At 40.4% G+C, this 13,429-nt stretch overlaps 3 protein-coding genes and 1 pseudogene across 6 annotated transcripts; 1 reads left to right on the top strand and 3 right to left on the bottom strand.

Moving 5' to 3' along the window:
• Window positions 1-35: 35 nt before the first annotated feature.
• LOC104754774 (PWWP domain-containing protein 2 pseudogene) lies at window positions 36-2,442 on the bottom strand (annotated as a pseudogene). The gene has a single exon (XR_015577536.1). The product of XR_015577536.1 is annotated as a PWWP domain-containing protein 2 pseudogene (transcript).
• A 288-nt stretch (window positions 2,443-2,730) lies between these two features.
• LOC104754601 (putative DNA helicase MCM8) lies at window positions 2,731-8,217 on the top strand. The gene is made up of 17 exons (XM_010476858.3): window positions 2,731-3,164; window positions 3,459-3,602; window positions 3,678-3,795; window positions 3,882-4,104; window positions 4,199-4,362; window positions 4,699-4,962; window positions 5,092-5,187; window positions 5,310-5,462; window positions 5,971-6,041; window positions 6,115-6,233; window positions 6,395-6,524; window positions 6,773-6,824; window positions 6,918-7,074; window positions 7,161-7,335; window positions 7,530-7,700; window positions 7,797-7,910; window positions 8,017-8,217. Exons 1-17 carry the CDS (start codon window positions 2,955-2,957, stop codon window positions 8,062-8,064), a joined length of 2,409 nt encoding a protein of 802 aa, XP_010475160.2. The 5' UTR covers window positions 2,731-2,954; the 3' UTR covers window positions 8,065-8,217.
• LOC104754686 (pentatricopeptide repeat-containing protein At3g09650, chloroplastic) lies at window positions 8,115-10,813 on the bottom strand. The gene has a single exon (XM_087480312.1). The coding sequence runs from the start codon at window positions 10,746-10,748 to the stop codon at window positions 8,289-8,291; it is 2,460 nt and encodes an 819-aa protein (XP_087336438.1). The 5' UTR covers window positions 10,749-10,813; the 3' UTR covers window positions 8,115-8,288.
• Window positions 10,814-10,880: 67 nt separating this feature from the next.
• LOC104754395 (L-ascorbate peroxidase 2, cytosolic) lies at window positions 10,881-13,347 on the bottom strand. 3 transcript variants are annotated; one of them, XM_087480517.1, is made up of 10 exons: window positions 13,208-13,347; window positions 12,931-13,074; window positions 12,621-12,795; window positions 12,185-12,250; window positions 11,993-12,041; window positions 11,816-11,898; window positions 11,640-11,719; window positions 11,453-11,555; window positions 11,291-11,349; window positions 10,881-11,120 (listed from the first exon to the last, which is right to left on the bottom strand). In XM_087480517.1, exons 2-10 carry the CDS (start codon window positions 13,050-13,052, stop codon window positions 11,108-11,110), a joined length of 750 nt encoding a protein of 249 aa, XP_087336643.1. In that variant the 5' UTR covers window positions 13,053-13,074; window positions 13,208-13,347; the 3' UTR covers window positions 10,881-11,107. The 3 variants fall into 3 exon arrangements, with proteins under 3 accessions (XP_087336643.1, XP_087336613.1, XP_087336663.1); XM_087480487.1 differs by having other exon boundaries at window positions 13,166-13,299; XM_087480537.1 differs by having other exon boundaries at window positions 13,171-13,275.
• Between the last annotated feature and the right edge of the window lie 82 nt (window positions 13,348-13,429).

Raw genomic sequence — 13,429 nt, 5'->3', positions numbered from 1 at the left:
ATCCTACGGACTACGGAACACTTGTTAAAATCATATTATATGCAACTGAATTCTTTAATTGAAATCTTTACCAGTAGTAAATGTCAAGTCTGCAAACAAAAATAACTTTGGAACAAACTTTTTCTCTCATACAAAAGTGTTTGTTCTACCCTGATAAAATTCACACAATCCTAAACTTTGAAAGAGAAGATGCCAATTGCCAAGTCATATTCCTCTCTTGATCAGTATTAGTGGGTTAGACGCTGATGCTGAGCATCCCTACTCTGCAAAACCATTTTTGCAACTATCAGATCCATCAGAGCAGTTCTTCTCACTAGGCTGATCTTTCAAGTCCGAACCGCTGTTATTCTCCCCAGTTAGATTGCTGTCCTCTATGATAATCTCATCCGCGATATCTGCAGCTTCATTCCTATCCTCATTTCCCATTTGCTCTTTAGAAGAGTCTTTCAAGTCCCTCGACTCCAACATCGGGTCCTTCACAAGGGTAGTACTAGGTGCTTCTTTTATGACCTGTTCAAGTTCTCCAGATAGTTGATGGTCGATGCTGATGGAATTGGATTTCGCACTTGGGGTTTTGGTAACAGAAGCAGCCTGAGGGCTTGAAAGCTTTTCATTGGTTAAAGGAGAATTATCTCTTTTAGATAATGTTTTGGCTTTAGGCTTCTCCTGGAGACCTTTTCCACTACCATTGCTTTTGGCTGCTTTTTTGGAGGCCGAATCACTGCAAGGTAAGAGTCTGGTAGGTGTTGAACTGTGCATCTGGTTTGCTACTTTCAATATGCTTGCCCCAATTCCAAAACTTTTTCTAGCTTTCCCTGGTGTAATCTTATCACTTGCAGACGAACTATTTTTTCGATCACTTTCGGGAGGAATGGGAGATCCAGGATCCTCTGTTTCCAGGTTCGCCTTGATCTTCTTTGTGGACTTGGGAAGTTTTGAAAGCACAACCTTGCGTTTCTTTTCACAATTCGGAATTTCCCCAGAATTTTCTTGTGATATGTTCCCTTTATGTCTGCTTAAGCGTTTCTCAGCAATGAACTCTGCCAAAGTTTTCTCCTTTTTCTTTGGAACTGTAGTATCTTCATATTCAAACACTCCATCGTGTTTAGAGTCATCTTGGTCTTCTGTCTTTCTCCTTTTAGTATAAACTTGTTTACTCTTTTTCAATTCAGGATCAGAAACTTTCACTAAGCCACTTTTATCTTCTGCAAGAGAAATTTTGGGAGCAGACTCTACTGAGCCCTGAAGTGTCTCAAACTCCGGGAGTTCAGTATAGCCTTTCCAGCGATTATAAGCTAATAATTGTGCTCTCTGACTCACAAGCTGCAGCGCATCAGTAGCATCATAGCTAGGAGAGCGTGCTAAACGCTTCACATATTCCACAAGGTTTGCAGGTTCAAAGAAGATTGCACTTGAGACCTTGTCTCCACCGTGTATTGAGCTTGAATCTTCTCGGATTCCAGGATTGATTATGTTCTGACTCTTGATCTTCTCATAGACTTCCTCTGAGATACAAGAACAAGCTAAACCAAACTCTATCCTTCTTGATACCTCTTCTAAAGCAAAATCCATAGCATCAATAAAATCGGGTAGACTACTCTGCTTCGCCATTTGGGAGAAATGCTGTCGAAAAGGCTTTATCCGTGATGCATCGTTCCAAGCAAAGGTGCAATCTCCGAAATATGTAACTAAGAAACTTCCTTTCTTGAAGTGCTTCTTTGCTTTGTCTGTTGCAGCCGAAGCATTAAACACCTGTCCAGGCCACCATGGATGGCTCCTTACTTTAGCCCAAACCAAATCTGAGTCAGAGATCTTCACCTTCGCAGTAACAGGTGCCTTTTCATCAACCAAAACACTCTCATCCTTGCTCTCATGCGGTTCTAAACCCATAAAGCATACAACATCCAAGTCATCAACTTTTGTTCCTTGCTTATCTGAACCATCAGGTTTTCTTATCTCAACAAGGTCTTCACTATCCAATCTGGCATCAGAAACCTTCACAACACTGAGATCAGCGCCAGGAGAACAGACCATGTCAGGTTCCACTTCCTTCTCAACCTGACGTACCGTTTGGATCCCATCCGAATCTTTTTCACCCTCTACCATTAATACCTCTTCACTATCTACTAGGACCTTCTTCTCACTTTCGTTACTCTCTCCACCTACATTTTCGGTTCCAACGCCTAGATCTAACCCTCCATTTATAGATTCCGTTTGCTTCTCCAGATCAGTAATAGCATTTGTTTTCTCCAACCCATCATCAACATCTAAAGCTAAGCTGCCGTTTCCTTCTTGCACATCTCCATCAGGCTTCGCTATCAGCTCCTGAGCTTGACCAGCTAGGGTTTCAGACATTTGAGCATTTCTGACCTCAAGCGTCGACGCATTAGAGCCATCAATAACGTCTGAGACCGAATCAATACGTTCTGACTCCGTCGACATAAGCAGTACCAAAACAAAAACCCTAGAAGAACGGAGACAAGTAAATCATCAGAAATTACTTGAGTCATTTCCAAAGAAAACAAGTAACCGCACCTAAAGAAGAAGAGATAAATCGAGAGAGAAGAGAGAAGAAGAAGCTCGCAACAAACCTCCGATGACGGTCGTGATGAAAAGCGAATCACCCGGCGGCGGGAGCTCGGTTTCTTGAATGAAGTAAACGAAGCGAAGACGTCAAATCTAAAAACCAGAAACGGGTTTCTCGTTTTGGGTCTTTTACTCTTTTTTCCTTTTTTTTGTTTGTTGTGCGCCATAGTCCACGTGGCGGACAACTGAAGCTTTCTGTTTTTAATTAGATTTTATCCTATTTTTTTTTTTTTGTTATCTCTGGGTTTTTGGGTCCAATCATTCGGCCCACTTACCAAAAAAGCCTTATTACTTCTTTTTTTTCCCGCCAATACCCATTGGCCGGAGCGATATTTTCTCAGCGACTGACGGACGAACGAGTTACGGTGATGGGGTTTAACGGAGGCGGCAGCGACGGTGCAAGCATGAATTCGAGTCGCCGTAGATCAACCGGAATTGATTCCATCGACATAGGGAAATTATTATCTGTGTATATTAGGGACAACGAGAACTTGGCCATCGACGAGGAGAAGTTGCTGCTCACGGCGGAGCTCATCCGCATATTCTCCGCCTCTCCTGGTAGAGGCCTAGTTTCTAAGGTATATCCTCATTTCGCCACCTTCAGATTAGTGCTTTATAAACTCAATTGACGAAAAAGTTTTGCATCAAATTTCTGGTAAAATTTTATGAATCGAATTTGAATGAAGCTTGTTATAGCAATTTTCCTGTATAAACTGTAATCTAATTAGCTCGATTTTTGCTTAGAATCAGGGTAGATTTGAGAACTATTAAGTAGATTCGCTTACCTCAATTAGTTGTTCTTAGATGAGAAACAAGTTCATAAGTTTCTTTCATGGAATGGGACAATTTGACACAAATTGGGTGAGAAACAGGTAAATGAAGAAGGTGGTGGTTCCTTCTCTTTGTCGCTTGATCTCCAACAATTCAAGAAAATATCCGATGTCGAGAACTTTTTCTTAAATCTGGAGGATAATCCCAAAGGAGTTATCCCATGTATGAATGCTGCAGTTCACAAGGTAAGGTATTAAAGTTCACTATGTTTTGTTTTCTTGTTTGGCATGAGATGAAGACTTATATTTCAACTTTCACAGGTTCTTTTAGGTCAATGGGAGACTAATGAATTTGAGAAGGACATGAAGATCAATGTTCGTCTCCATAATTATCCCGAATCTTCTATCTCCCTGAAAAATCTGAGAGCAGCATATATTGGTAGACTGCTCATTTCCCGTATTTAAATAACTATATGATAAACCTTAAGTGAGATGTACCATAAGTTTGTGCTTTGAAAATTGCAGGAAAGCTTGTAACAGTTCATGGGACTGTTGTTAAAGTTAGTACTGTGAAGCCTTTTGTCACACAGATGGCTTTTGATTGTGCAAAGTGCAAAACTAGCATAACCCGGGAATTTACTGATGGAAAGTTTTCACCTCCTCTAAAATGTGATGCCCATGGATGCAAGTCCAAAACGTTTACTCCAATCCGGTCCTCCGCTAAGACAATCGACTTTCAGAAAATCAGGTGTTCTCCTTTTTGCGCCTCATCATTCTGTGTCCTTCATCTTTGTTAGTTATGTATCGTGCCATTGTTAAGCTGCTCTCCAAATGTATTTTAGGGTACAGGAATTGCAAAAGCCTGAAGACCACGAAGAAGGACGGGTACCCCGAACTGTAGAATGTGAGCTGACGGAAGACCTTGTGGACACATGTATCCCTGGTGATGTGGTGACAGTTACGGGGATTATAGGGGTAATTAATAATTACATGGATATCGGGGGAGGTATTGGTCTATAACTTATCAATCCTTGTTGTGTCCAATAATTTCCAAACATTACCATGCCCAAACGCCTGCTATCCTTAAACCGTAGAACAGCTAGAATTTTGTCTCTTGCAGTTTTCTTCCATGGGGTTTGGGCTTCTCATTGTAGGAAAGTAAATTAGAATACAGATCAGTTGTTTGTGTTACCCATAATGACATTTTACCAAAGATAAAGGAACTAAAATCCTCATTAGTGGTGTTAAATACCATTTTACCATACTCTCAGAGAGATTCCCTTGTTTCAATGTGCTAAGCCCTGTTTATACTTAACAAACATTTAAAATGCTACTGTTTCAGGGAAATCGAAGACCAAGAATCAAGGATTTTACTATTTGTTTATAGAGGCAGTTTCAGTGAAAAATACCAAGCGGCAGTCTTCATTTGAGAACTCAGAAGACTCTTGTAGCAGTACCCAGTCTGCAGATGTTGGTGACTTATATTCATTCTCACAGAGAGACTTGGAATTTATTGTGAAGTTCAAAGAAGAATATGGTTCTGATACATTCCGTCGCATACTTCATTCAGTCTGCCCGTCTATTTATGGCCATGAAATTGTCAAAGGTTATACATCTCTCAATAACAAGTTTCCCTGGGATATCATTGGTGAAGACTTGATGATTACAAGTACACGAATTGCATACCATAATGCTTCTGTTGTTTGTTTTGTTTTTTTTCTTATCATTTCAACAGCTGGGATAACACTATCTCTTTTTGGAGGTGTAAGGAAGCACTCAATGGATCGGAACAAAGTTCCAGTCAGGGGAGACATTCATGTCATAATTGTTGGTAAGCTTTCGAATCAATATTTATTTTCAATGGCATAAACCTAGGCTATAGAGTACATGAACTGAGGGCAGGTTATTCATAACTACGCCAAATTTGGATTAATGTTTTTCGATGCATAATAGGTGACCCTGGATTGGGCAAAAGTCAGCTTTTGCAAGCAGCAGCTGCCATTTCCCCGCGTGGCATTTATGTATGTGGTAATGCGACAACTAAAGCAGGGCTCACTGTTGCTGTGGTGAAAGATTCCATGACGAATGACTATGCGTTTGAGGCTGGTAGCTCCTTCCCTCTGCTTTATTTAGCCAATACAAACCTCAGTACATAGCATATGATTATACTGTTTCCAATATGGGTTTGCGTCATGCTGTTTGATAGATAGTTTTACTAAATACGTAGTTGCAGTCTAGTTGCATCAGAGGTGCTAAAACAATCTGCTTATTTTTTATGTTTGAGGGTGTGGCATACCTTTATCGGTTTCAAGTGATATCAGTTTATGTGAATTTTGTGAATTTTATACTGCTGTCTTATAGTTTTGCTAGAATGGGGGCCCAGTTAACAGCAGTCTAAAATCTTTCGACAAGTTATAGATAGTTCATTTTAAGGATTTGCATCTTCAACAGTGTTTGATCAGTATTAGGATAGAGTTTTTTTGAAGAACTTCACACTAGTGAAAAGTTGTACATGCGTAGGAAGTAGGAACTCTTACTTGAAAATATCTTCAACTAATTTGTGTGTAGAACGAGAAACCTTCGTCTTTATTAACCTAGTGCTGCCTGTGAGCAGGTGCCATGGTACTCGCAGATGGTGGGTTGTGCTGTATTGATGAGTTCGATAAAATGACCACCGAGCATCAGGTTTTTTTATTATCAGGAACGCATTACTTCTGATGCTGCATTTTTTCTCATTACTTACATCACTTTGCCACAGGCACTGCTAGAAGCAATGGAACAACAATGTGTCTCTGTTGCAAAGGCTGGGCTTGTAGCTAGTCTATCAGCTCGAACTTCTGTTATAGCAGCAGCAAATCCTGTTGGTGGCCACTACAAGTAATTTTCTTACTCATCATTGTGGGAATGTTTGAATCATAGTTACACTGTTCAGTGCAGAATAACCCTGCATCTTTCAAGGTTTGAGGCAGAGTGAGAAAAGAAAACCAATGTAGGATACGTTGTCGATATTTAACGTTGTTTTTATGATCTCATTTCAGCCGTGCAAAAACTGTAAACGAGAACTTAAAAATGAGTGCTGCCCTTCTCTCACGGTTTGATTTAGTTTTCATATTACTTGACAAACCTGATGAGCTACTCGATAAGCAAGTCTCCGAACATATTATGTCGGTGAGTCTCTCCATCTCAAATTTTTGTTGTGGAGCATGCCTCACATTTATATTAGCAGATTTTCATCTCTCTTAGATAGAAAAAAATCCGTGACAGCTAGAGTTATGACATATCTGAACGTCGTCTCATTATAAACTACTTGGTGGATTGAACAGATATTTTATTTTCTGAAAAGACTCTGTCGACTCTACTCATTGGTTAGTTCAGAGCCAATAATACAAAATTGTACCTTTGAATTTTTCTCGCAGCTTCATTCTGCAAGTGGAGAAACATCACCTGCATTGAAGAAGTTTAAGCCAGGTCCACTTTCTTTTGGTTGTAGGGTATATAGCTAGTATAAACATCACCTTATGAAAGATAAATTCTTGAGTTCTTGTTTGATATTAAATGCAGCATCACAGAATGCGGGATGTGCAAATATACATGCGAAAGGGAATTCTCTACTTTCAAGACTGCGATTAGACTCTAAGAAAGATGACGACTTTTCTCCCGTTCCTGGCCAGTTGCTTAGGAAATATGTTGCTTATGCACGGACTTTTGTCAATCCTAAGTAATTTGATCTGTTTCCCAGCTGCAACTACTATATGCCTGCGAGCTACTTGAGGTCTTATGGATAACATCTCTTTTTCTGTTCAGGATGTCAAAGGAAGCTGGAGAGATCATAAAGAAGTTTTACTTGAAGCTGAGAGACCATAACACTTCTGCTGACAGCACACCAATAACAGCAAGACAACTGGAAAGTTTGGTTAGGCTTGCGCAAGCTAGAGCTCGGGTTGACTTGAGGGAAGAAATAACAGTCCAAGACGCCATGGTAAGCCAGAACTTGAATGTCTTGTACCCTATCTCTGTTCTTACATGCATATGTTTGACCATAAACTCGACTTAGCATCCATGCCATACATATATTATGTTATCTGATCTTTATTGTTCAATTCAAATCTGCATTGTTGTGATGTTGGCTTGGACAAATTGTCTTGACTTCTGTCCTTTGATTTGCTTTTACAGGATGTAGTTGAAATAATGAAAGAATCGTTGTATGATAAGCTTATAGATGAACATGGGGTTGTGGATTTTGGTAGGAGTGGAGGAATGAGTCAACAAAAGGAGGCCAAACGTTTCTTAAGTGCTCTTGATAAGCAATCAGAACTGCAGCAGAAAGATTGTTTCTCTGTTTCTGTATGGACAACTTCTCTCCTCGACATTTTGCTAGTGGCTACTCTGACACTTAATTATAGGATGACCAATTTCTTACTCAAAAACATTTTACTGCAGGAGATGTATAGTTTAGCTGATAGGATTGGCCTACGAGTTCCAGACATCGATACTTTCCTAGAGAACCTGAATATTGCCGGATATTTGCTCAAGAAGGGGCCAAAGACTTACCAGGTAAAATACCTTCACCTATGTCAGAGACAAGAATGATAAATAAACAGATAAAAGATGGATAAAGGATCAGATTTTAATTTCTACTCTGCCCTAATTTCATGTACAGGTCCTCTCCTCATCTTATTCCCGGAGCCAGTCATCCAGGTCAAGATGATTAGCATTCCAAGTAAAAACCTTCCTTACACAATGTGCATTGCCATTGTATTGTTCAAATCAAATTATGAGCCTGATTATCAAAACAGTCAATTGTATATTACACAATGCCAGAAAACTCCTTAGTATTATTACATGGACTTGTGTTGAATGATTGTGTTGTTCCTCACTCACCTACTGACTTACATCTACGGTAGAACCTAGTATACATTGTTGTATAATGATCTAGTCTTCTCTTGGACCTAACTTCCATTCACTTCCATAGTAAGAATTAGGTAAACCGAGCCAAAACTTGAAAGCTTCAGCCGCTCTCTTTCGTTCTACCCGCCTATCTACTCTGGCTTGTGAAGCATGTTTGCTAGTGAACATCCTCGAGTGCATCTCCACATAAATCTTCTTGTACTTAGTCTTATTCGGAGGTATCCCATTCTCCTCCATGCATGCGATTATCTCCAATGCCTTCTTGAAAAACGCAGCCCTGACACATATATCTGCTAGTGTATCTAACAACCCTTCATCCGGTTTCAGCATCGGAGGAGAAGGATCTGAAGAAGAATCTGAAGATGCTTCTTTCTTTTTCACTTCACACCTTTCCTTTATCTCCTTCCAAAGCAAGAGCGCCTCACCAGGTTTCCTCGCCAGAGAAACCCCATTGGCTAGGCTCCCATAGGTAGCTACATTTGGGTAAAACCCCTTTTCTTTCATTCTTGAAACTACTCTCTGAGCATCTTCAATCAAACCTAGCCTGCAATACCCTTCAATCAACATGTTCCATGCGATCAGATCAACTTTGACCCTTGGATCATTCATCATCTCATCAAACACCCTATTCGCCAACTTGGGTTGCCCTGACATTGCAAAAGCCTTCATCAAAGTTGTGTAACTAATCTTAGTTGGTGCAATCCCTCTCGTTCTCATTTCATTGAAAAATGCTAGAGCTCCTGCGCTATCATCTATAAGAATGCATCCATCTATAATGATGTTATAGGATACCACGTCTGGCTCAACCCCCGCATCTTCAGCCATCTCTCTTAGTAAATCTTCTGCCCTATCTATCTGCAACTGCTTACAATATCCTTTGAGCAGAACATTATATGTAATCCTATTCGCAGGAACTCCCATCCGAGCCATCTCGGCTAACACCTGTCGTGCTCTGTCCATCAACCCAGCTTTTACAAAAGCTGACACAACCGTGGTGTATGTAACTTCATCTGGATGGCTATTTCTATCATCTTGACGCCTCATTGCCTCGAGCATTCTAGCTGTGTCTGCCACACGCCCATTCTTCATATAACCTTTCATCAACGTCGTGTAGATCCTTGAGTCTGGAACAAAGATTTTAGGCAACAATGGTGGGTCATTCCTCGGATCAACCGAGTTAGGTAGCAATTTCTTGAACACATCCTCAAACTCCTCTTCACTGCTTACCTCATCCCGAGCCGAGTAACCTGAATCTTCATCATCCTCAAACGCATCATCATCATCACCTTCTGCTTCTTCCTCTTCTTTCTCCTTCAAATCCTCTGCATTGCACTCTCGTAGAACCTTACAAAGATCTCTCCTTTTCTCCCTCATCGCTTGAACAACTCTCTCAGCAGTCCTCAAATCACTAAACCCAACATAAGCTGCAACAAGAGAATGCATCGTAGTCATACAAACCTTAATCCCTTTATCAATAATCCTCTCCAACACAAAAACAATCAGTTCCTTCCTACCAACCCTCGCACACAACTTGATCATAACATTGTAACTCAAAACATCAGGCTCACATTCCCACTCAGACATCTCGTGGAACAGCTTCCAGTACTTGTCAGTATCACCAAGGTTAGCACAAGCGTTAAGCACCGCGTTAAACGCCGCCGTATCAGGCCTAGATTGAGCAACCAAAGATTGGTCACCGAAACGTTTGACTCGTCGCGTAATAGCCGTGAATAATTTGATCGATTCTTCCGGTCCGTCATCTCCGGCAGCAGAGAGGCTAGCTACTGCAGCTGTCCACGCTTTAACGTGAGGTAAGTAACCGGAACGGAGCATTGACTTGATGACGGATACGGCGTAAAGGGTTTGACCAGACTTGGCTGCAGCCATGGCGAGGAGGCCGAGGGAATTGGCGTCAAGGCGATGAAGCTGGCGTTCATTGCGAAGGCGCGTGAGGATAGATTGAGCGCGCGTGAGGCTCTCGGGTTTGGATTGGTAAGATAATTGAGAAACTAAACGGCTAAGACAAGTTGGTCCAGGGAGATGAGTGGATTGAACATACTTAGCCCAAGCTTCATCTGTTCTTCTATTGCGGAGTAGAAACAGAAGGTCTTGGTCGTTGTGTGTTGAGTAGGCCTCTGAGGAAGAGCCCAAGAAGGAAGAGAGGTCTCCGGCGGAGCTACTAGCAGTGCCGGAAGCGGACCGTTGGAATAATTGGCGGCGCGTGAATCGACCAGCGGCGGTGAAGCAGAGTTTTATGGGGATGTGGGTGAGAGAGAAAACCACCGGTGGGGTTAACGGAGCGGAGTTTTGGTAAGGTGGAAACGACGATGATGACGTCGGAGGTCGGAGAATGTTCATCTTAGGTCCATCGAAGAGAGAGAGTGTGTGCGTCCTGTAATGAAAATGGATTATTTGGGTGGAACAGAGTTGTGCTACGTCGCTGTATTGAGATTCAAGCATCGGTTCATATTTAAATATCTCCATATTTGTATTTTTGATTCTAATATAATATTCATTTTTTTGGTGGATCCATAATTTCGATCACAAATGCTCTAAAATGTCATAGATAACACAACTATCAATATGTAGTTAGTTAGTTAACTACGAGATTACTAATTAGCCTCCAAACATATGTATATGAAAATGTTGTAAAGAGACTTGTTTGTTTACATCAACTGAGTTGTCTTATTCATTAGTTACAAACAACCCCAAGACACACGTACAATACAACATTCGATTTTACTGTTTTTTTGTTCTGTTTTTTTAATATGATTACAATGATAACGCGGGGGAACAGTAATCAAGAAATAGGGCATTGACGCCAGATTCCAGCTGATTACTCCTTAGTCAGCAAACCTGCAAAGCACATAAACAAAGACCTATGTGATAACTTCCTCTGAGTTGAGTTTAATTCATTATGATCGGTTTTTAGACAAAATCGAGTGTATGTGAGTTGAGTTTTCTGAGGAATAATTAAAGTTTACGACATTACATCAAAACAAAAAGAAAAAGTTAAAGAAATGTACCCAAGTTCAGACAACTTCAGATGAGCTTCCGAGTAGTCTTCAAAGAAGGCATCCTCATCCTGAGAGTAACATTTGAATCAGTGATAAATCCGTTTGACGATATATATATATATATATATATATGATCATGAGAATCATGAAATGATGAGTTGTGTTACTTACTGCAGCATATCTCTCAACAAATGGACGAAAATGAGGATCCTCGAGAAGAGCCTTGTCGGTTGGTAGTTGAAGAAGTCCTTCTTTCTCTCCGCTTAATATCTCTCTGTTTAATAAACCATTAAGATTCAAGAGCTCCGGTCCAATTTCAAGCATGAGGAAAACATAAGCAGAGAGAAACTGATCTTACTTGAAATAGGAGTTGTCAAAAATAAGAGGATTTTGTGTCCATGCTCCTTCAAATCCTGAGCGCTCCTTGTGGCACCGACCCTGAAAGTAAAAGTTGGTATGATGAGCCAAAACTGAGAAGAGCACATATTTTAGGCTCACTTATAGGTCTTTTGTTTCTAGATGCAGCATACATACCAAGGTGTGTCCACCAGACAATGCAACAATATCTTTGTCATTGAGTCCCATCCGACCAAACACATCTCTTAGATGATCCACACCTGAATTTAATTACAATAAAGATTATAAACATGTATCTACAATCTGGTACCTGAATTCAAACTAAAAGCATTCTTTTAATACGATCTGTTTTACCTTTGGTGGCCTGAGGCAGACGACCTTCAGGAGGTGGCTCAACTTTGTCCTGAAAGATGAAGTTTGGTTCAGTAAAATCACATGAACAATACTAAGAAGAGAGAAAACGTCACTTTGGTGGTGTCTGTATCTGACCATCATCATTCATCAGTGAGTTGCGTTTCAACAAGAAGAAGTTGAATATTGACTCACCAGTCTACCAGGATGGAATGGAATCTCGGGTCCTCCAGTGATTTCAACAGCAACAACTCCAGCTAGCTACAGTAACCAAGAAAAAACAAGAAATGAATCAAACCGTTATACCGATAGGAAATTCAAGGTAAATTTCTAGATTCAGTTATAATCATACATGTGTGAATCTAGTATATAATCTCTTCGATTTCTTTGCAAACAAACCAGAGGGCCAATAACAGACGACTCAGGCTAGAGAAGAACCTTTTTGAGTCATAACTTAGCGGTTTCAACAAACAAAATCACCTCAAGCTAGTAACTACTACATTTGGAAGTTACACAATCATTGATGCATCCAAAAACCCTGATTATATGTGGCTATTAATTACTACAATTTGATGCATCCTATATGGTCAAATATTACAGCCTAAAAAAATCTCAGCACACTGAAATTTACCTGATAGAAATCAGCATATGAAAGCATAGGGAACAGCTCCTTGATAGGCTCAAGAAGCCTGACGGAAATATCAAGACCATTGTTAGCTTCATGGGCTAGCTCTTGAGGATGCCTAATCGTCCCAAACGGTCCTCCAGTCTTCGTCTTCACGTCAAATGTCCCAGCCGAGTGCCATCTGCAAATTTTCCCAAACAAAATTGCTCTCAGAGGCAATCCATTGAACAACTCACAAATGCAGCAACACTTAATAAGCAAAACAAAAGAAACTATACAGAAACAGAGCAGATTAGAACCAGAGGGAGGATCTTACGCAAGACGAAGGACGATGGGAGCACAATGTTTCTCAGCGATAAGACCACGGAGCTTCCTCTTGCATCTCTGAACAGCTTTCCTGTACTCTTCTTTCACTTCCGGGTAACTCTTCTTCACCATTCTCTTCAAATTTTGCTTCTCTCTGCAAAGCGTGAAAGACTTTTTTAAACCCCACAGAGAATTCAAAACTGAAGAATCTATATATATCGATAGATAAGATTACAAGAACATACTCAACTAACTACGAAAATACAGAGATCGATCAAAGGAAAAACCTCAACAAGTTGTTGTAAGAAGTTGTCGTTTACTTTAATTAGCGAATCAATTTATAGAATTGGCTAATGATAAAATGAAGCTTCTAGTTTCAGTCTTTCTTTTAGAAATGCCGTGAGATGGACGGTCATGATTTGTAGATAAAAAGAGACTCTTTGCGCGCCTTCCAGAAACCATAGTAGAAAGAAGATGACAATGATACAAATTTTACCCAACAGATATAC

This window comes from Camelina sativa, chromosome 1, assembly GCF_030686135.1.
Source record: "Camelina sativa cultivar CO46 ecotype springtype chromosome 1, ASM3068613v1".
In the NCBI taxonomy this organism is placed as follows: Eukaryota; Viridiplantae; Streptophyta; class Magnoliopsida; order Brassicales; family Brassicaceae; genus Camelina; species Camelina sativa.
The sequence above is the reverse complement of the archived record's forward strand: the minus strand, read 5'-3'. Positions and strand labels throughout refer to the sequence as shown.